Raw genomic sequence first — 24,130 nt, 5'->3', positions numbered from 1 at the left:
CAATGAAGTTGTCCTCTAAATGGAATCTGATGGGTGAGCTGAGGTTGGTGCCATGGCAGTATCGGATCTGTCACTCACTGTCTCTATGTTGCCTCAGTGCTGCACCAATGTGCCCGTGTGCATCAACACTAATTAGCTTTTAATTAGCCCGAGGGGAACAAGGAACACTTTTTTTTTAGCACTTGATGGTGCCCAACATATGCTCCAGTTGCTCAGAATCATTCAGATGCCAGCACATGTCTGACCCAGTTGTGCTGCTTTACTGTTGGGTTATGTTTGATAAGAGTTAAGGCAGAACAAGTATGAGAATAAAAATTAAAAAGCTGCTCACACATTCTGATTTACTATCAGATTCCATTAATATTTATGCTCCTGTTCATAGTGAGTTATTCATTTCAACTATGAGAAAATCCAAACCAAAGAGAGCCCACATGGGAACATTTATTCAAAAGCCTTTGGCATCTACAATAAGTGAATTTATTAGGATAGTAAGTGCCTTACATTTCTGTGTCCTCCTGGAGCAGTAATCTGCAGTCATTTATTATATGTGCTGAATGAAAAAAAAAAAAGAATATATTAATTGATAAGTTAAATATTAGACATTTGTTGCTCAAATGAAATTCCAGAGTGTGTTTACATTTTTGCCTCTAGGTGGCAGTAGAGTCCCATTTCAGTGCTCTCATTCAGCTGTTTATAGAGAAAACTTCTGAAACCTATGTTTGCATGGCTGAATTTTGCATAATAATGTTGTAGTTAAAATAAGTTAGACGATTAATTTGAATAAAGTTTCTACCTCATATGCAGTAATGTTTAAAGGACTGAGATTATTAGTGAAAATTGTTCTACAATCCTTCTGAAATGTAATAAGTTTATTATAAGGTTCCATTTGGTTACATTAGTAAATACTTTAGGTATTATGAACTAAAAATTAACAATATTTCATCAGCATTTATTAATCTTGGTTAATGTTAATTTATGAAAAACAATTGTTCATTAATGGGTAGTATTAGTTTATAATGAATTAACTAATGTTAACGTGTACAAACTTTAATTTAAAATTATATTAACTAGCTTCAATAATTATAATTGCCGTAAAATTATTGTTTATTGTTAGTTCATGTTAAATAATGTAGTTAACTTATATTAACAAAAACAACCTTATTGTAAAGTTTAACAAAGTTACTTAATCATTTAGGTAACATTTTATAATATAGTTCCATTTGTTAACATTTGTTAATGCATTATTTATCATGAACTAACAATTAACAATATATTTTACAGCATTTATTAATCTTGGGTAGTGTTAGTTTATGAAAATACAGTTGTTCATTGTTAGTTCATGTTAATTCACAACAGATACAACTTTTAATTTTGAAAATGTATTAGTTGAAATTAACATTAACCAAGATTTATTAATGGTGTGAAAGAATTCTCATAAAATCATTTGGTAAGTGAATAAATGTAAATGCAATAAAATGTGTCTGTCTGCAGGTTTCTGGGACCAGGTCTAAAGAGAGTCCATCCGCACGGTTCTGAATCCAAACAAAAGCCTCCCGAACCCGTCATCAGCCAGATCATCGACAAACTCAAACACATCAATCAGGTGCATTCACATACTGTTCAGAAAACACACTTTTTAACATGCAAACTTTACAGTAAACATCTGGAAGTTTCATATGCTGACAATTCTCCAGCCGCTCTGTCAGTCTGCACACAGACATAAACTCCTCACCTCTGTTTTAACTCCTGTCACAACAGTCTGCTCATCATCATCACACATACGCAGACACATGTTCACACACACTTTATATGGCTGCAGACATGTGGGTTATCAGGAGTTACAATAGGGGCTGCTGGTATCTTCACATTAATGTTCACAAAGCAGAAGCTTTTGTTTACTTTCTTCCTGCCTTTAAAAAACAACAGCTGCGTGTCATATCACCTTGTCTGTGTGTGGTTTGTGTCAGGGTGTGTCTGCTTATATTTTACGTACAGTGGCTTCCCTATTGTGATCAAGAGCTCACACTGATATTTGACCCTTAAGGGTATTCATTGTATGTGCTTTGGTAATCCAGAGAGAACACAGCATCTGGCTCATCAACAGGAAGTTTAGGGGGATCTAAAGGATGCTTCTTTCTCTACTTCCTCTGTACCTTGAGGATGTGTGTTTTTGGCTGGGGTGTAAGTATGTTGAAATGCAACTTTAGTGTGAATAGCTGTAGGCAAGGGTTTATAAAGGTTGCATCCAAGAGTGTGTTCATGTGAGAGTATGTGAGTTGTGTATGTGTGTGGGGGGGGCAGGTTTTGGTGGTTTACGAGGACATTTTTTTAGGTTACAAACTGGTAATTACAAAGGTATTATGCTATAAATGTGGTTTATGAGGACATTTCTAGTGTCCCCATAATTAAAATCGCTTAAAAAACATACTATGAAACTAAAAATCAATGTTTTTTTAAAAAAAAGTAAAAATGCAGAAATATTTTTGTGAGGGTTAGGTTTAGGGGTAGGGTTAGGAGATAGAATCTATTGTTCGTACAGTATAAAAATCATTGTCTTTGGAGAGTCCTCATAAGGAGAGCTGCACCAACGTGTGTGTGTGTGTGTGTGTGTGTGTGTGTGTGTGTGTGTGTGCTTGCACGCGTGCACATGTTTTTGTAGTTTACAAGGACAATGTTTTAGGTTACAAACTGGTAATTACAAGGGAATTATGCTATAAATGTGGTTTATTAGGACATTTATAGTGTCCCCATTATTTAAATAGCTTTAAAAACATATTAAACTATGTTTTATTGAAAATTTCAAAATGCAGAAAGTTTTTTGTGAGAGTTAGGTTTAGGGGTAGGGTTAGGTTTAAGGGATAGAATCTATAGTTTGTACAGTATAAAAATCATTATATCTATGGAAAGTCCTCATAATAGGTAGACCAACATGTAAAAATTCCAGAAGATTTCTGAGAGGGTTTGGTTTAGAGGTAGGTTTAGAAAATAAAAATGCATGGAAGTCTACGGAGAGTCCCCACAATGATATAAAAGTGTGTGTGTTTGTGTGTGTGTGTGTGTGTGTTGTAGATAAACCTGTGGTGGCCCCATACTCTATAGGCCCATCTGAACGGATTAGCCCAGTGCTCTTGTTTAAACAGACCACAGAGACATCAGAGGTGCTCAGATGAGTTGCGGGCCCTCGGGCAGTGGAGGAGGGCTGTGGGGTCAAGCCTTGTATGGGACGGGCCGCCAGTTTCTCAGTTACTCATGCAAACAGATTGCTTTTTTCCTCTCTTCACTCTTTCTATCACTGTCACTGTGACCTTAGTTCCTTATTTTTTGTTGTCCCGAGCAGCTCCTGTGAAGATTCCAGCTGTTGTTTCAAGAGACGCTGTCACATTATTTGTGTATTTGACACTAACACACACATTTTTCTACAACGGTGGGGCTTTCCATTGACTTCTTTTTTGTTTTTGTACTCAGCTAATTATATTTTCTATCCCCTAACCCTACCCCCAAGCGTATCCCTTCTACAATTCCCTTTGAATTTTTAATGAGACATTATTTAGTATGTTTAGTAAGCAGTTTTTCCTCAGTAAGTCGTTTTTTTTTTTTTGTCCACACAAATTTTACTTTCATTATTGCTATGGTTCAGGAGAGGCTTTTGTATTCTACACTCTTTAGGGGTAATTTAGGGGATTTACTCCCGCATTTAAATGCTGTTGTCATTCCCAAAGCATTGCGGTGTATGCCTTGTCTATATGAGCTTAGTGCTGCTCATGTCTGACAGACAAAAGGCAAAGCAAGGACATTGGCAAAGACCTGCAACCTCTGTACACCACAAATAAACACATCTGCTGCCCCTATAAACACATCAACAAGCACATATACACTAATGTGTGTGTGTGTGTACGTGTTGTGACGTCTTTGCTATGGTATTTTCTGACAAACATCTAATCTCATGAGAATAGAATCGCAATCAAATCATCTGAAAACAGGATCTGCGAGGTACCTTCAGACAATGTCCTAAATGAGATAGAACGGAACAAGATGCAACAATAACCAACAACATAAGCAACCACATTAGTGCTAACTGATCTGACATCATTAGAATGAACTAGTACTTATTCCACATTTGTTTGTTAAAGAAATTGATTGTTTGGGTTTCCTTTTCTTCACCAGAAGAAAATCAATCATGTTTTAATCAAACGTTCGGTTTAACTTTTCCTACAATTCTGATGTATAATAGTTTTTATGTGCTGTCATCTGGCACTCTGCTGATGTGTGTTCTCATTTGTTTCTGATAGTCAGGGGTTTGAGTTACTTCCCAGAGCAGACAGACCAGAATACTCATTTACAGTACAAGTTCACCAAAAAAGGAAAATATGTCATCGTTTCGTCACCCGCCTGTTGTTCCAAACCTGTATGACTTTCTTTCTTCCATGGAACACAAAAGATGATAGGCAGTATGTTAGTCTCAGTTGCCATTCACTTTCATTGCATCTTTTTTCCATATAATGCAAGTGAATGGTGACTGAGTCATTCTGCCATGACATCTCCTTTTGTGTTCTAGCAAAAATATAAAGTCATGCAGGTTTGGAACAACAACTTTATGTTCCTCCGACTGCTATAGAATTCAACATTTCAGCTTGTAGCCTTGTGTTTTGCATATTCCTCATGCGCTTTTTAAACATTCTCCACCAGTTGGTGTGATTCTATAAAACATTTTGGGTGTGGACCCATTTGATTTTATAGCGTAATAAGGCTTTTGGAAAGTTTAAACAGCTTTTGAAATATTTCTGTTCCCGAGACCTAGCGTGACAAGCCTGTGTCCTAAAGTGTGTTAGTGTAGCGGCACTAGAGATGACTTGTTGGCTCAGATTTGTGCCTCTTCTGAAACAGAGACACCGGGGACTGTACTAAACACCAAAAAGACAAAACTTTACCCTCCCTTAGCTGTGCCAACACCATTTTCTCACGTCTTATTCGGTTGATGTAATGGCTGCGTGCGGCCAAGATTTGAATGAGCTTGCCTCTATAAATAAAATAAAAAAATTACTGTGCTCAAGCTATTCTATCTCGGCAAGTGCTCAGAGCGTCTTATCTACATGCCTAAACATGACTCGGATAGAGACAGATCTCTCGGGCCTTAATGTATATGAGTTAGCATGAAGCAGTGAAGGTTCTCTGGAGACTTTTGGTGATAAAATCAGCCTGAAGTTGAAGTGAATGATAAAACACATAATATGCTAGTGTTTATCAGTCGTCTATTTCTGCCTCAGCGGAAATGGCAGGGATGTTCAGAGATTAAGCTCATAGTACACACCCTAAACATGTCTTCATATGGGTTTGCATTTACTTGTTCCTATGAGTGTCAAACATTTACTCGTGCTGATCCAGAAAGGCTGCTACCTCTCGCCATGTTTATACAGCAATCAAACTTCTTGTCATTTGTGGACAGCTTGCTTCCTTTGAGGGAGGCAGTTAAATTACAAAACCTCTGTTTACAGTTTGTTGCCAATAATTAAATTTAATAAATGTGTAAAATCTCCCTGGACAAATTACATCTGCATGTGGCTAAACTGACACATTAAGGGGAAAAAACCTGTACAGTAATTACTCTATGTGTCCTAGCCAGATGTGAGACAAATAGTATCCAGAGACAGTTTATTTGTCTGTCAAAACTGAAAATGCTGTGTGACGCAAGACAAGCCAATCAGAACATATTTTATGTTTTGTAGTTAACATAGTTCACCCAAAAATGAAACTTGTGTCACAATGTGTTCACCCTTATGTCATTCCAATCCTGAAATGTGTAGACCACAAAAGGAAACATTTGAATGAATATTCCGGTCCGTCTCTGAGTGAAGCTTGTTCATAGCAGCTTGTATGTTCACGTGAGAACTTGTGTTGTTTAGCGCTAAGAACAACACGAGCTCCCACATGAACATGCTTGCCGCTGTGAAAGAGCTTTTCTCAAGCACTCAAGCACTCATGAAAAACTGATGTTTTTCATCGAATGTCTTCAGAAGGCTTGGAATGTTATGTGCGAGTCACATGGACTACTTTTATTATTCTTTTGGGTATTTTGGGGTATTTATGTTTTTAAAATGTTTACATTTTAATATAATTTGCCATTGTACTAAAATGACTGAATATTATTTGAAATTTGTCCTTTTACGTTCTACATGAAAAAGTCATACTGGTTTGGAAAGATATGAGGGTAAGTACAATGATGGCAGAATTTTAGACCAATGAGTTAGGCTCTGGGCAGGGCTACCAGTGTGACATCACAGAAAAAGATGTTGCAACTTGTATGAAGTTAATTGATATATGAAAACTATTTATGGCATGTTTTTTAAGAAATCCATACTATGCAACAGTTTTCACAAGTGCCTATAACTTTTGCACAGTTTGGATGTGTCAACTGCTGCCCTCTTATATATAGTTTCATTTATGCTGATTGCCAAATTAGATTTTCATATTTGGAAAAATATGTCTTTCCGCTGGTGCCGTCATCAGGACCATCTGGACTTTCCAGAGTATTGAGTTACTGTTAAAAAAAAGCCATTTCCCAGCGGAGCTCAGGGGATTGTGGTAAAACACTGCAATTATCTGATTGGTCTTTGATTATAGAACTTCCCTCAAGCGATGAGATGTGTCTACCATGTGCAGGGCAGAGAAGTGAGGATATATTACATGTCAGTTCTTATGTTGACCTAGATTTGTGGAATGTCCTGTGAAAATTTGATGTTCTGTTTCTCTTTTTTCACAAAAACTTACAGTGGGAAACAACTCTTGGCAAGAGGTCTGCAACCCGACCCGGGCCCAACAGGACAGGGTCAGTTTTTCAAGTGGGTCTTCGGGTTCGGGTCGGGTCCGTGTTTGTAATTAATTAAAAAAATAAACAGAACTTGTTTCGTACACGCACTCTCACTTACAGAAATGCATGAACGGACGAGTTAGGGGCTGTTCACACCGAACTTATTTTTTGCTCATCTGTTCTGTCTTCCCATTGTTTAAACTGGACAAATGTCTTTGACATTTGCACTGCGTATCACTTTGTCTTCAGTGTCTTGCACTGGACCGGCATATTTTAAACACTGTGTCAGTTAAAGTTAAAAAGCCATGAAGTTAAAAAGAACTTCAAATGCGCTCTGTTTCATTCTTTGTGCTGCATCTAGGTTGCTTTTAGCGCAGTTGGCATAAAGATTCAACAATCTGAACAAGTTCAGGCTGCATAGAGGGGTGTTTCATATTATTCCAGATTGTTCTGCACCAAGTAAAGTTTCAGCAAATAAACTATAAGGCAGTGTTTTTTTCCTTTCTGCTCTAGTGTACTAAGGAGCTGCTGGGCCTTAACTGTATGTTCACTGTTTCAGTACTGTTCCGAATGTTGCTTATATGCTTTTATAAAATATAGCCTATTGCAACAGTACTCACTAAATTAGATAGTAAGTGATTTCAGGTTGGGTTCGGGATTAAAATCTGACGGTATCGTTCGGGCCACATGGTCTTGGGTACGGGTTGGGTTCAGATTTAATTTTAAGGCCCGTGTAGACCTCTACTCTTGGCTAGATATTGTTCACACATTCTGTTTTCCTGACTCAAATGTAAAAAATGTTTGCTCCCCATTTTATGCCCTCACGTCTCTCTCTCTCTCTCTCTTTGAACTCCTCCCTACATTTCTGTCAATGCTTTTTTCTCTCATGTTAATCCCTCTTTCTTTCCCACTCTGCTGCCTGGCTGTGTTAAGTTGTGTGTGACACACTCCAGTCCCTTAGTCCAGCTTCACTCTAATTAGATCCAGCGGCAGAGGGGGGAGGGGGTGCTGGTAGGGAGAGAAGGCCACAGGTAAGGCAGGCGAGCAGACAGCAAAACAAACCAGAGCTCCACATTCCAGCACGCAGCCTCACATCCTGCTGCTGCTGCCTCCACCAGGAACAGAGCTTTATACTCAACACCTCATCTACTCATTTACAAACACACTGAAAACACATTCTCACACATGTACACACATCCAACCTCTATATGTGCATTTACTGCATCAGCATGGCTTAAACATTTACTTAACCGTACAAACACACATACAATAACCCCGCTTTGTGTACAATACAGCAAAAAAGAGCCTCATTTTTCTATATTTTCTTCTGTTCATTCAGCTAATCTAGTATTCAGTCTTCCAAGTTTTAATAAGTGCTAGCTCTAGATAACATTTGTATTGCTCAAGAGAAACAAACATAGATTCTTACTTAATATGATGAAACTTTCAATGACTTTTAAAGACATTTTCTATTTTACTTCACTATACTCATAAGTCACAAAAATTTACCAAAATGTATGATGGTAATGCTGTGTTATTCTTTGAAATATCATGGTATTACCATCCAAATGCAACAGTATTAACTCAATACCACTGAATGTATCGAAGTACCATGGTATTACCATCTGATGCAATCACTATACTATAGTATGTCATAGTTTTTGTAAGGGTTGGCTTATGTAGGCAACATCAACTCAGATGTCTCACAAAGTTTAAGGCCATTTGGTAAAACATTAATTGTTCAAGTGCTGTTGTTTATTAAGGCATACCCCCTAGTCAAGTAACAGTGTGACATCAATCCATCCATTACAGTACATTCATTGGAAACTTTACAATAAGGTTCCATTTATTGACAGTAGTCAAATACATTCGTTAACATAAGCTAACAATGAACAATACTTTTACAGCATTTATTAATCTTAATGTTAATCTCAACATACTAATACATTTTTTTTTAATTAAAAGTTGTATCTGTTAACATTAGTTAATGCACTATGAACTAACAATGAACAATTACATTTTTTATTTACTAACATTAACAAAGATTAATAAATGCTATAAAAAATTGTCATTGTTTGTTTGTGATATCTAATGCATTAACAAATGGAACCTTATTGTAATGTGTGACCCGTTCATCTGTATTGGGCTTGTACTATTTCTCTTCATTGTGCAACTACAGTAATTTACTGGTTTAATCTGAATCATTTCCTTCTTCTAAGACGATTGTTACAAAAAACATTTTAAGTTCACCAGTGGGTGGTAGTTTGCAGATTATTAAATACATACACTCAAACACATATTTATAGGCAAACTATCACTCACACATACACACACATGCACACTTCAAATGGCAGTTTAATGTGTGTTTGAAGGGATGCTGGTCTGTTGAAGGTGTGTAGGTATGAGAGTTTCTCAAATAAAGCTTGACACCTGACATTAAAGCAGTCTAGCTGGGCCTCCATAAATGCAGAGAGGGGGCTGGGCTTGACCCCGGGACCAGCGCCGCTCCTGATGGCCTCTCACATGTCTCTATGGACCTAGACGCCACTTTTAATTTGAGGAAAATAAAACCGTGGCTGTGAGCAATAGATGTAGAGTCTGTCCAATGTGTCGTATGGTCCTAGGTCACATCAAATTTTTTTATAACCAATGTTGTCCGGATCTGACTGGGCACTATATTTTCTTCTGTTGAAGCCATTCTGTTGTTGATTTACTTGTGTGCTTTGGGTATTGTCCTGTTGCATCACCCAACATCTGTTCAGCATCAATTAGCAGACAGATGGCATTACATTCCCTGTAAAATGTCCTGATAAACCTGGGAATTCATTTTTCAGTCGATAATAGCAAGCTGTCCAGGGCCTGAGGCAACAAAGCAGTGATTTCCTCTCCATCATATTTTATAGTTAGGATAAAGTTTTGATATTTGTATTGTATTTGTATTCTGTGCTGGGTTTTTTTCTCTCTCTCTTTTTTCCGATTATTTTTCTTTTTTCACTGGAAATGTTTTGCAAAGATGTATTTTTAGTTTTCGTCGACTTACCATTGAACAACCAGGCACACAAAAGTACAACCCATTTAACGGCTTACTTTTATCCACAGTCTCAATTCCATTCACATTCAATTAAAAACTTGACATGGAAAACTTGAAAATACATTTATGAATTTCAAAATTGTGATTTGCAGGCCAGAAACATCATGGAAATCAATAAAATAAATTATTTTGTTTTTTTCTAGTTAAGCTTTGGTCGAAGATATTTCATCAGCTAGAAATGCTCTGTGGGTGCAAATTCTAAAATTATTTATAAAAATCCTTGTCTAATAATAACAGATTCATAGAATAGAATAGAATAAATTGATTGGTAGATTTGGTAGATTTATGTAATGTTGGAATGACCATAATTACAAGTACAAAGCTTGCTCCACATAGAGGTGCATGGCAAACTTTGGTCATTCAAACATATTTGTTTCATATACCATTTTATTTTAGCCAATGTTACCAGAGCTATTTTATGTATTCTTAAACTTTTTTGCAATTACATATAGAGCTGAATTCATGTAGTGATTTATACATTTTGCTGTCATTAAACAAAGCCACACAAAGATCCATTTTGGTTTTATGAGTGTTGTCATAGAACAGCTCAGAGTCTTTAAATTATCATCTCATAATTACAGTAATTCCCACAGGACGCGAATGCAGCAGGATTGTTTTGGACTCGTTGTGGAAAATCATTGGTCAAAAGTTGTGGGAACTATGTCTATCCTGACTAAAGTCCATTCTCATCACCTTGTTCTGTTTTGGCCCTAACGTCAACAATGCCTATATAAGGGATGTTTCTCTAGACAAGAGGCCATTTCTATGCAGTCATGTTTCTCATTCACTCTTTCTTACCCCCACCATACTTCTTCTCTATCTATTTTTCTATCAACCAGTTTTCCTGCCATTCCCTCTATGATACATTCTCACATTCTCTCTCCTTCTCCTCCACCCCCCTCTCTTTCTCCATCTATCTGTTCTTCTCTCCCCTGCTGACTAGGAGGTCAGACAGAGCACATGAGAGGTCTTTTCCTCTCAATTAGATGGCTGCTAATGAGGCTGAAGCCCCCCTTTTTCCCACCAGTTCTCTCTGCAACCCCCCAGCCGCCCAAACCCAGCCTGGAGGCCAGAAGTTTGGTGCCCCCCTACTGCCACCAATCTACACCCACCCACTTCAGCTACACCACTGGCTACAGTTACCACAGAGTCAGCAAGTAACAACCCTACATCCAGAGCTCATCTGTGCTGAAGGAAATGGAGTAAACCTTGCTTGACCAGCACAGAACGTTTAGTATACACATTGTTCGAAACCGACAAAAATGTTTACTAACTGGACACATTTGTTAGCCTTTTATGCTGGAATGATTTCCTGTGACATGGTAATGTCACAAAGGGCATTTCCAAGGCTACTTTCACCACCAAAAGCCCAGTACTTAACTACTAACCATGATATGCATACAAAAAAACAACAAAAACTACAACTGAACAGTAAGTTTTAAGGTGGCTAAAAAATAATATGAAATACGTGTATGTATTTAACAGAACTTTGTGTAATCAAAGGTATGGGAGCAAATTTTTGGCAAGGGGTGCTGCTGTTTAGGCGGACGATATACACATCATCCCTCCCTGGGGATCATGTTTAGTACCACACACACACACACACACACACACACACACACACACACACACACACACACACACACATACGCACGAATACACACTCACACAAAACACAATGGAATGTTTTCACCTGCTAATTGAAGTCATTCATTAATCCAGCCAAGGCATTAGTTGCATTCTACCATGTTCAAAACTGTTGTCGGGTCAGTGTGAATAAGAAAGAACCATAAAACACAATTGAATTGTTCAGACAAAATAGCTATTAAAATGAACCCATATTCTAAAATATTAAGCTATTAAGAAATGTCCTACCTGTTACTTGAAGACCTCAAATGTTGCCTTGTGCTCAGGGGTGTTGCTAATGAATGTCTTCATGAGATTTTCATTATCCAAAGTGTCAATAATCTCCGTATGTATGTGCATAATTCTAACATGTGAGTCTTTGCTGGCTCATGTAGTGAAGTCTTCAGCCATCTCCAGCGATTATACAGGGATGAATAAGTGAGGAATACAACAACAACACAAGCAATTCATTTTAAACACAAAGTTAGGGAGACACTCCGTTGCTCTGAGGTTTTAGTGCCATCCACCTGGTGACGAAACATGAGATTACTAAAGCTCTGTACTGTTTTTTGGTAAATTATTATAATTTCAAAGGATGAGCTTACACATGTGTAAAGCACAGTATTCTTCTGAAGCAAAAAACCTAAGATTGAGGGCTGATTACTGAAACTGTAATATTACACTACAATATTTATTATTAAACAGTAATTATACAATAACACTATTTAATATACATTTATTGTCAATTTGCTGCTTCATTGTTAACAATAGAGGGGAAAAATAAAAAAGGAAAAATAAAAAGTTCACTATCCATCACAAGGGCTCTCTTCAGTTCGGCAGGGCCCTGCCCAGAATCTCTCCAAAACGGGACGCTGTTTTTATTAACATATGTATATGACAAAGATTTTATAATACTGCATAAATACAATGAAATATATGAAATCTTGTTGATGCTGTTTTCCAGTCTTACTCATTTCTTCTTGCAGTCAGATTCCCTCTCTAATGTGATTCAGCAATTTAGAGAACTAGTGTAAATCTAATGTAAATGTAAATGGACACCTCACAATTCATACAGATTTGATAGGCTGCTGATTAATATATTTCTGATGATACATCATAAAGTGGACCACAAAAGATCGCTCGGGGACCACGTGTTGTGAAGTGCTGGTTTACACTCTTCAGGAAGCCAACCGACAAATGGCTTCTTATAGTTGTCTGTGCACATTAATACTGGGATAGGATAAAGTATTTCAACACTGAAGAAATATGGCACACATCACCTTTAATGAACTAACTAAAGATGTACAAAATGAACAACTGAACAAAATAACCTAACTGCACTGTGTTCCTTACAAACATGATAATTCTTGTTGCATGTAGAGCACATACTGTATGTCATTTGTCATAGATTAAATCCATTGAGGTGTATTTGTCATAGAGAGGAAGAGGTATACAGGTGGAAGGGTTATGGTGGTGGTGGTGGTGTTTCTCAGGCTGCAATGTAACCAAAGTCTCCCCTGAGCTGCGTGTGAGATCTGGCTATGTGGGCTGTTTCTCATGGCTTGTCCATATCTCCCAGCGTGAGCTCAGAGAGGAACGCGACGCTCCATCAGCAGCCTCACCGGGAAGCACAACAGGAGCTTCTTGGCGTGTCAAAGGTCTCACTTCCTGTTTCCTCTCCGTGCTGGGTCATCAGAGGGTCTCGCTGCTAGGGTTGCAGACCCCTCTGTGTCTCTTGCCTTTTGTTATGGGGGCCTCACAACTCAAATCAACATCCTCACAATGCAGCAGCTAGATTGTGAAAGAAAGAGAGGAAACTGTTCCTCTTAGTGTCACTGCGACTTAGTGATAAACTTTAAGTAGACCTGGTTACGGTAGCTATCTATTAATATGAGGTCATAAAACTGCATAAATAATAATTATAAAACATTCTGCAAAATTCTGTTTAAAATAGTTTTAGAATAAGTGTAGCATCTCATTCTGTCTCTATGATGTTCTCGTCCCTATAAATGATTTGGGTCCCATCATCAATGTAAGTCCATGGGGCTTTTTTCCCATTTTTATTGTCCATCTGTTAAAAATCATAAACTTGAACGCTAATAAAAGTGAAAACACACCTCTCCTCAACAAGCCACATTATTTGAGGTGTCATTCATGAACATCGCACAAACAGTGAGGGTTGAGTTACATGCTCAAGTTTAGCAAAAGTAATAATGATTCTTGCCTTAGCAAGTGCTACTAATTATTTTCCATCTGTGTTAAGATAGAATGACATGCCATTTCTATGGTGCACCAGTGCTTATAGCCATGTCTAATGATGATGATGGGAAGATAACTGCACACACACTGTGTGTTCATGAGGGAATGAAGAACTGGGAATGGGGTGATATCAGATGGACTACATGACCACATGACTCTGGGAACGATGGTGATAACATATCGAGCCCTGCAGCAAGACAAGCAGGGCCTGTCCTCAGACACTAATTAGATTTAGCCACAGGCTTTTGTATCAGAAACACTTTTAGCCCCCACTGCTATGTCAAACAATCAACTGCATTTACTGCAAACATGCCAACATTTACGTTAGTGTATGAAAGGCTTGTGAATTCTTTTCAAGTGAAAAAAGCAGCTCAATTGTAGCACATTTGCAGCATAACAATGAAGGCCACCCTTCTGAGGATGTGTAGCTTTGCCTTCTTTTTCTCAAGTGAATAAAGAAACAGTAGTCCTAAAATTATTTGGACACTTGAAGGGATAGTTCACCCAAAAAAAAGAAATATTGTGTCAATAATAACAAACCTGACTTTCTTTTTTCATACACTGAAAGTGAATGGTGACTGAGAATTTCGGTTCCTAACATTTTGCCTAACATCTTCTTTTGTGTTTCACTGAACATGTGTTTTTTGGAGCAACATAAGTGATTGATGACATAATTTTCATATTTGGGTATCCCTTTAAGCCAAACTGAACTATGTCTGAAAGACATTGCATAAAGATAACAAAATATCAGACCAAGTGGTATTAACAAGTTTATTCATGCATCCACTAAAGTCTCCTTGAAAGCAGTTGGTTAAAATGAATTGCAAAATAAATTGCTCAGAAAAGTTTTAGCATAATTTGTTAGTTTTTGGGGCCACTATATCTTTATTTGAAGGCACAAATTCTGCTTTCTTTGATAAATTGTTTAGACTTGTTTAGAATGCAATGAAACCAACTCATACGAATGTGGTAAAACACTCGTAAATCATCGCAGGAGAAGCCCACACCCAGATTTATAAGACTAGTAGAGAAGGCCTGCTCTTTGTGCTCTTGTCTCAACAGGTATTAGTTCTAGGAAATGAATCTGTCTCTTTCATCTGTCTCAGACTCACCATGTCTCCCTTATCACCAAAAATTGAATACATTTTGAGTAATGCGTGAAATGTGTGGGCAGGTTTAAGTGGTTTACGAGGACTTTTTTAAGTTACAAACTCGTAATTACAAGAGTATTGTCTATAAATATGGTTTATGAGGACATTTATAGTATCCCCATAATAAAAATCGCTTAAAAATCAAATGAAACTGTTATGTTGAAAATGAAAAAATGCAGTAGGCCTATAGATTTTTGTGAGGGTTAGGTTTAGGGGTAGAGTTAGGGTTAGGGGTTTGAATCTATAGTTCATACAGTATAAAAATCACTATGTCTAAGGCGAGTACTCATAATGATAGTTGCATCAACGTGTGTGTGTGTGAGTGTGTGTGTGCGTGCGTGTACGTGCATGTTATCTGGTTGTATTGAAGTTTTCATGACTCACACAGTGAAAATGTACATTTTATCCATTCTTTCCTCAGGTATGAATCATCTAATAGTGGTTGTAATATCCACCTATTCACAAAAAGCACTCTACAAAACTACACTTCTATTTAAAAACAAAAAACAAAAAATACTTTTAGGCAACCAACCAACTAGTCAACTGGTCAGTCGTAAAGGAATATTCCAGGTTCAATACGAGTTTAGTTTAATCGACAGCATTTGTGCATAATGTTGATTACCACAAAAATACATTTTGACTCGTCTCTCCTTTTCTTATAGCAAAAATCAAGGTTACAGTGAGGCACTTGCAATGAAAGTGAATGGGGCCTAGAACATGTAACATTGTTTAAATTGTCGTTTTACAGTCATTTTAGGGTTTTAGGGTTTGTTGACATTAAATCGTCATGGCAACAAAGTGGTAAAATTGGCTATATCTTTACACAGAAAAGGTTAATTAGTGATTTTATCACACTAGAATTATGTTTACACAAATATTGTTTATGTCTTTTGGCTATAAACTTGAAAAAGTGAGTATTTTAACTTTCAAAAATTGGCCCCATTCACTTCCACTGTTTTTGCCTCACTGTTTGTGCTTTTTTTAAAGAAAAGGAGGGCCAATTCAAAATATTTTTTGGTGGTAATCAATATTATGCACAAATGCTTTCGATTGAGATTAACTTGTATGAATATTCCTTTAAGGACGTGTTTCAAAAGGGTATTGAGATAAGATATGTTCTTACATTCAAAATATCTAGATTAAAACAAAAACAAAAAACACAGAAGTCTGGATGAGTTTTTAAAAGCCTTTTTTTGTCTTCACACACAAAATGCAGCGGTTTTGTAACTGGGCACTTAAAAAACTCTGTGAGATGCAACCCAAGGACTAAAGAAGTCCATCTATGTGTACTGTGTGGTTGTATTAGTGGTGCATTAATGGTAATGGATTCACAATTGTTTTTACCTAACAAATGTTCTAACAGCTAAAGCACTGTTCACTAATTTATCCACTGCTGGATAAAAATTATATAAATAAAATCTAGATTAACCAGTCAACTTCATTGATTGACTAATCAGTTGTTGGATGACCAACATGACCCATCCCTACTCAGTTTACCACCTTAATGTCACTTATTGTGTTGTGTTTGTGTTATTTTGTGTGTGTATTTGACCTGTCCTTCATTTAATATAAATTAGGAAATTCAAAAGTACTCTTAAAGCATTGGTAGTGATCCAAATTAAAGCACACAGCAGTGCAGTATGTAAGCGTATCCGTTGTGTATACAGTATAGGTGAGCAGGCAAAGCATCATATAAAAAGCAAGCTACAGACAACATACACCACAAGTCCAGACATGCCCCTCTTTCATTGAGAGCAAGCACAATACACAGTACGATGCTAATCAGAGGTAGAAAGAAAAAAACCCTTCCTTGCTAGATTTCCTTCTCGGTTTCGCTTTCTCTCACCAGTGTTATTATGGTTAACAAAACGAAAACTACCCTTCTGTTAGCTGAAATAAAAATAAAACATAATCAGAAAAACTAAAACTAAACTAAAATACATTTTAATGACTCCAAAACCAGCTAAAATAAGATAAAAATGGCCACAAATTAATTTACATTTTAGTTTTTGATACAATATAGTTTTAGTATTAAATATGAAACCTTTAAAACCCACCTTCATTAAACATACTGTAAAAATACCACTAAATAGTGATAACACTTGACGGCTCTGAGTGTTAAAGATTTTTTGTGATTTCAGTTAATGCATTAAACCTAGAAACGTAAAACTACAACAAAAAAGCATTACTGAAAAACTAAAATGTGAAAATACATAAAAACGATTAAAAAAAATAGAAAATTGAAAATAAAAAATAGAAATGAAAAATAATGTCAAATTAAAAAGTATAATAACCCAGTCTTTTTCAAACATGTAAACATGTAGGCCTCCACTACTGTTGAGGGAAGCCGTGTCACAGTGCTGACAATGTTTGGGTTACACTTCAGTGTGGTAACACACAGGATGTGGTGCTGCTGTGTGCCGCTCGACTCTGCTGCTGTATAGGGGCCAAACCACAGGCATTATCTCCATCCCCTCTGGGGTCTTTATATCCAGGCCATACAGAACCCTCAGCTGCTCACTGCTGCCCCACAGCGTGTGTTGTGGTTACCAGAGAGAGAGAGAGAGAGAGAGAGAGAGAGAGAGAGAGAGAGAGAGAGAGAGAGAGAGAAACTTGTCCTCATGTTTTCTCATTGTTAGAGGAAAAGTTGTTGGCATTATTAGCTGAATATTGAAGTTTGTATTTCCAATTGAGATGAATTGGGCAAGTTAACAGTGCACTTTTTAAAAGTTAAAATATGTTCTCCTATACCGGCGTAATATGCAGAGACAACTAAGTGATTCATAGTTTGTTTCAATCAGTCAGACACAATAACATTGGCTCAACTAGGAGCGTGCAAGGGTCGACTTGGACTTCTGACTCCAACCTTGACTCCATTTTTGTTAATGAGTTCAGGATCAGGATTAAATTGCAGTTGTTATCAGACACTAACTAACTTTTTCTCTTAAGGGTTTAAGAAGTTTTATAACAGCACACTTTTATATATCTGTCCAAAATGGTCCAAAATGTAGAGATATTTCACAACTTTACCTTGGAATGACCAGTTATTTCATTCATTACTTTATTCCCTAGTCGCTGCTTATATCAAGTTTCAAGAGGGGAAAAGTCATAAGAAACTGGGTCAAAATTTTTTGACTAGGTTGATAAAAAGTTATTTTGTTGTCAAAAAGAAACCAGAGAAATAGTGAGAGAGGCAGGGACAGATTAACCACTGGACCAAGTGGGCCGTTGCCATGGGGCCTCTAAATCCAAAGGGCCCCGAGCTCTAAATCAATAATTTATTTATTTTGAGATACCTATTATAAATCTAATTGAATGTCAGCATTATGTGAAATACTATTTGTTCGGCCAAATGCGTGCTGGACGACAGCAGCGCAAGCACAGGCACTCGAGTGTGCGCTCAGGGAATCTGCTCAGGGAAGTTGCCTCATGTTTATTTGAAGGACTACAGAGAACAGCATCTGCTTTACAAAACACTTTCAAACACAAAGATAAGCTGCAGTTAACCCTGACTGTGTACAAAGCTGTATATAAATTCATATAATCGACAGCATTTGTGCAACAGCATTCATGCAACAGCGGAGATGAATTCAAAATGTTTAAGTCCTGCATGCATTTAATATTTAACACACTAACTGTAATATTTTGTAATATTTAGTTAATCGCGAGTTTACCTATTTTAATTTGTCAGGAGTCGGGACTCGGGAATAAAGAACGTTTATTGCCATGTGTAACAGGTATACAATTAAATAGTATGGTTTAGTGATTCCACTTGTCATGACCATATTTGGACTTCCTCTTATTCTGCGGAAGCTACGTAGACTTGTAGACTTAATTCTGCCAGGGTAGGTTCATTTTCCATGAGACAGTGAATGCTACAGATTATAGGACTTATTTGGTATGCTTTAATTTTTAAACAATTCAGCATTTTAACAGCCTCGCTGAAAAAGCTTGATGCAGCACAACAAATGATGAAAAAGAACACAGGTGTCTCGAGATGCATTAATAAATACAGTATTGAAATGATTTTTAACAGTGTATTTAAAAAATGCAACGGTCCTGCACAACTAATTTAAAACAGAACACAGGTGTCTTGTGATGCGGTTATATATATATATTAAAGTTCTTTTAAACTAGTGAGTTCTGGCACAATGATCAAAGACGTCCATCCAGTGTGTTTTTACATGGCCTTGACCCACATGTGAACAGCCGTAACTTGCCCTATAGCCTACTCGATAAACTGACCTGAACCTGGCCCAAAATCTGTCGGTTTGTCAAGTACCGTCGGGTTGAAGACCTTTAAACACATGCAGAATAAACAAATAGTGATTTTGGTATTTGAATACCATGCACATCCTTATTAATAATGCATGATATTGGTTTGTAATTAAAAAGTGCATATAGTATAACTGGCTGTGTAAAACATTGCTCCAAATTTTTCTTCTGTCAGTTTGAAAAATCCAACCAAATCTGGCAAGGGTCCTGTAGCACATAAATGTGAACGTAGTCACGTGACACGTCATGGGGGCCTCCACGGTGTACCAGCCCATGGGCCTTTCAGTTCTTAATCCATCCTTGGAGAGAGGTGCAAATGTTTTGCTCCTGAAGCTTCTACCAAATCATTAGCAGAATGGTGAAAACAAGGAGAAAGTAACACACACATTGTTTCCCTGACAACAACAATTACCCACAACACCCTTGCATCATACCAACTTTTGTAAAAATCTAGTTTGCAATTGCTGTGTTTTGAGTGGGCTAATCATTGTTTGTCATGGTCGCATAATTCCCCAAAACCCATCTCTGATTCCTCTCTTCAGTTGGAACATGATCCATTGCTTTAAAACGGTAAGCTGCCATGTGGCATTACAATATTGCTTCGACCGCTGACCCTGAGCAGGGTGCAGGCCTGGTGTGGGACGCAATGACAGGTTTGTGGTCGCTGTGTCTCTCTCTCTCGTGACTGGTCTGCACTGAGCAGTTTCACATATGTTGGCCTTTTGTGTGGAGATTCTGAGCTGAGTTTTCCTTTGCATTTTGTGCTGTTAAGGAAAGCAGGGATCGCATGGCTGAACAGACACTAATTGCATTTTTTGCGTTCAGCTCTGCTTCATTCCATGAGCTCTCTGTTCCCAAAGCCTCTGGAGCAAAGAAAGAAAAAGGAGGAGGCTATTCCTCAAATATGAGGCATGTTCTTGATTTTCTCAAGCAATTTTCTTTTATTTGTTTCCTCTATGCTTCATCGAGGCTCTCCAGTATGCATCAGGCCTGTTTCACACCGCACGCACAAGCAGTGGGTAAGCAAAGCAGCAGTGGGTAAGCAAAGCAGCAGTGTTACTGCAACAGCAGGCCTACATTGCACTTCTCTCTGACAGCATTTCTGCTGCACAATAAAGTTGAGTCAATACATTGATTATTTCTTTTAATAACTGCTATAAATTATAAAATTGTTATCGGGTATTGGCAATTGAGAATTATTAAAAAACTTGATCCTCATAAAATTATTTACACAAGATGATGGACTAGATGTAACAGTAATTTAACTACACAGTATGACTCCAAACACCAGAGTACAGAATAAAACTGCTTCAATCATATGGATTCAGTCAGTCTTACTGAATAGAAATTGCTGTTTTATAGGAAATTTTCAATGTAGTTTGAGTTCAGCAAAAATATGCTCAGTGCTGAAACACTACCTGAACATATGCTTCTGCCACACTCCTGCTTTGTCGCACAGCACTGCTTATGTGCACAGAATGAATACTGTTACTTGTTTATACAGGGAGCAACATAAATATGCGCTGCTTTCAAGTTAGTGGCGGCTGGTGATGCACTGGATCTATTGTTTGGCATCTGCAATGTTGCTCCCAAAACTTGCTCACACTACTACTAATTTCTTAAAAAAAGATTCAGGGTTTAATACAAGTTAAGCTCAATTGATAGTATTTGTGGCATAAAATACTTTGTGGAAACTATTTTAACTCTTTCCTCCTTTTCATACTTACAGTGATGCACTTACAATGGAAGTGATGGGGGCCAATTTTTGGAGGGTTTAAAGGCAGAAATGCCAATTATTTGCTTTTACATCCTATTATTTGAGCTGTAAAGTTGTTTAAATCTTTGTTTTTAATGGTCGTTCAACCTGATCACACAGGAAGTTGGCATGCTGTTTCAGAGAGTGCCAGTACCCAAGGATCGGTCACATTATGCTGATATATTACCTCCCTCTGTAGCGTGACTGGAAGTGTGTCACGTCAGCAGCTTAGGAGACCTGGGTTCGATCCTGTGTTGAAACCAGGAAGTAATCATGTTTGTATGGACTCCACTAATGGTTAGATTTGGGGTTTGATGTAGGCAGATCAGTTTATAAAATATGCATTCCTCACAGCCTGTACTTCTGAAAACAGCACTATTTACAACTCGCTTTTGGCATCCCTCCATGGACATGTCACCTGGAAATGGAACACACACGTGCCCATACAACCAACTATACTTACCGCTTTGGCCACTGGGGGAGGTGTTTCGCATTTTGCTCATTAGAGAACGATTTAACTAAAGAAAAGTCAACCTACTTTTTACAACTTTACAGTTTGATCAGTCGAGGTCATTTTAGGGTTTTAGTGTTTGAATCATTATGTCGTCATGGTAACTAAGTTGTAAAATTGTAAATAACGTCTCACAGAAAAGGTTAGTAAGCGATTGGATAACACTAAAACCATTTTAACACATTTTTTTTCATCTTGTGGCTATACTTTTGAAACCCCATTCACTTCTATTGTTAGTGCCTCAGTGTAACCCAGATTTTTGCTTGAAGAAAAGGAGCGTCAAATGTATTTTTGTTGCAATAAACATAATGCCACAAATGCCATTGATTGAGCCTAACTTTTATTGTACCTGGAATATTCTTTTGACAAAAATAATAAACTAAGCTAGTTTTTGCAGCAAAATGTTTGAATCAACTCATTTCATACGCTGTCAGGCATGTACATTCCTGTTTCCATTATTGGCCATTTGTTGTGAAGTTCCATCCATTTGAGAATATGTCCATTCATCATATAGAGAAGCCAGGCTTCCAGGTGGAACAAAAATACATTGATTGTAAGCTCAATGTTCAAGATGCAAGGTCCAATGCGAATGGCACAAATTTAGCTCCTATAGACTTCCAGAGAAGCACAGAGTCTGGGCGGGACCCAAAATTACATGCTTAGAGCCTCTTGTTCAATCAACATTGGTCTTTTGAGCCATGGATTTGAATGATACAGCTATCTGTCATAGACTCCCATTGAAGCACAAGCGTATTGAATTCTACAGGCATATTCATGTAGAAAAAGCGGATTGAACAAACAGCGCGATAGTGATGTGTGATATTTTACACTTTTATTCGGCAAAATATTTAAAAGAGATGACAAAGTGTAGTATATTAAACACACAATTGCTGTATTTCTTGTTAAATTTTAGGGGAAGGCTTGCTTCCCATGTAGTCTTAAAGCAATCGCCACTGTTTCATTTATGGTTTGAAACGGTTTTAGAGTGTATGTATAGAGTATGCTGTTCATTTATAGCATGATTAAGTTGTCCTTTTCCTTTACTGTGACTTAGTGGCAACAGCATGAAATTTTCTCTGTGTAGCCTAACCAAAGCATCATGTGCTACCTCAGCTGGCCAATGCATGTGTGAGTGCTTGTGTGTGGGGGAACGTGGCACAGCTCCATCCATTCGCCCATTTCTTCATATACCCCATGCCAAACAGTGAGCCAAACAGTTGTCTTTAGGCTTTTCTCTTTACTCATTTCTCCATCTATCTTTTTTTAAGGTTTGTTTTAAAATACCCACAACTGCTTCTCTCTCTCTCTCTCTCTTTACGACTGTTTTCTTTCAAAGTTTAAATGTTTGTGGGGACAGCCCGTCTCACGACGTTACTGGGCAACAGTCTTCAGGAAGGAATTCAGAGCCCTCAGTAAATGTGCTTAGGGCTTAAACTCATGCAGCTCTCCAAAACATGCTGTTGAAACAAGAGAGCTGAGTGCATTAAAGGCCCATTCCACACCGAAATGCCACACAGGGAAAAGAGGCACATTTGTTTTTCTTGCAATTTCATTAACAGCACAAGTTTCTGTCCATCCAGGGCATATGGTTTATCCAGGTTACGCTATTTGAAGCTCATTTTCACACAGTTATCAGGCTACTTTTGTCAGTTTTATGATTTTTGGTGTCATTGCCGGTAGGCAAACTGCATAAATGAATCAGTTTCTCTGTCGCTGCTATAACTGGCCCTGCGGACTTCAAACAGAGGCGATCTGTGCTTCCCGTGTCCAGGCCTGAATGGAGGCCTGTGTGGAGATCTGGTGGAACATGTTGTATGACTTTCCCCGCTGACCTCCTGAGAATGTGCTGACTTTGAATTCACTGATGGGGAGGGTTTGTATGTTTAGAAAGGTCTGTTTATCTTCTAAGTGGTATCATGTAATAATTATCCTTCTCTAGTTTTTTGTGAGCTGTGCGCTGGTCAGAAGCTGTTGCCCTCGGATTCTTTTCGGAGCGAAGTCATCCATAGCCAGACCCATCTGATCTAAATTTTCTCATGTAGACAAAAACAACAACAACAAAAAACAAGTACATGCTTGAGTCCACACATCGTAATGAAATCAATAAGAGAGAGAGAGAGACAGAGTAGAAAGATTAAAGGAAAACCAGAGGAAGGAGGGGATGATGGAATTTTCAGCAATTACAGTTTGGCAAAGCACAACAGTGGTCGATGTAAGGAACAACTCCATTCTAGTGCATCATCAAAAAGAAATCCTTTTGAAATCCTCTGTTGTGAATTAATGAGATATTATAAAGCTAACGTTTTTAAGCTCAAAGCCTATTCTTAATGTGAAGTCTAGCACATACCACTTGTAAGTATTTAGACCTCTTTTAGTTACAAAGTAGGATCACAAAAACATGAAATGCAGAGCAGCTTACCTCTTTTAATCAGCAATATGCAATGTATTTCTTTTTTTTTTCTTCGGTTACATTTCGGATATTTAAGGCAGTAATCTGTACCATAAGCATGGCCATTTTATTCAATATGTTGAAATTGCAGTTAAATGAAATATTTGGATTTTATAACAATAACGCATTAATTTCACTATGATTTTGTTTGACAGCTTATGTGTGATTGGGTTCTGAGCACTATGAATCCACAAAGGCTCAGTGTGA

General features: G+C 37.6%; 1 protein-coding gene across 1 annotated transcript in view; it reads left to right on the top strand.

Annotated features, from left to right (window-relative positions):
- LOC127617232 (glypican-3-like) overlaps positions 1-24,130 on the top strand; it is a 193,456-nt gene that overhangs the window by 146,328 nt on the left and 22,998 nt on the right. The window contains exon 6 of the mRNA XM_052089171.1: positions 1,492-1,603. Within this exon, the coding sequence (XP_051945131.1) occupies positions 1,492-1,603 (112 nt within the window). The remainder of the gene's footprint in view (positions 1-1,491; positions 1,604-24,130) is intronic.

Source organism: Xyrauchen texanus, chromosome 23 (assembly GCF_025860055.1).
Source record: "Xyrauchen texanus isolate HMW12.3.18 chromosome 23, RBS_HiC_50CHRs, whole genome shotgun sequence".
NCBI lineage: Eukaryota > Metazoa > Chordata > Actinopteri > Cypriniformes > Catostomidae > Xyrauchen > Xyrauchen texanus.
Note: the sequence above shows the minus strand (reverse complement) of the source record. Positions and strands in the feature narration are given on the sequence as shown.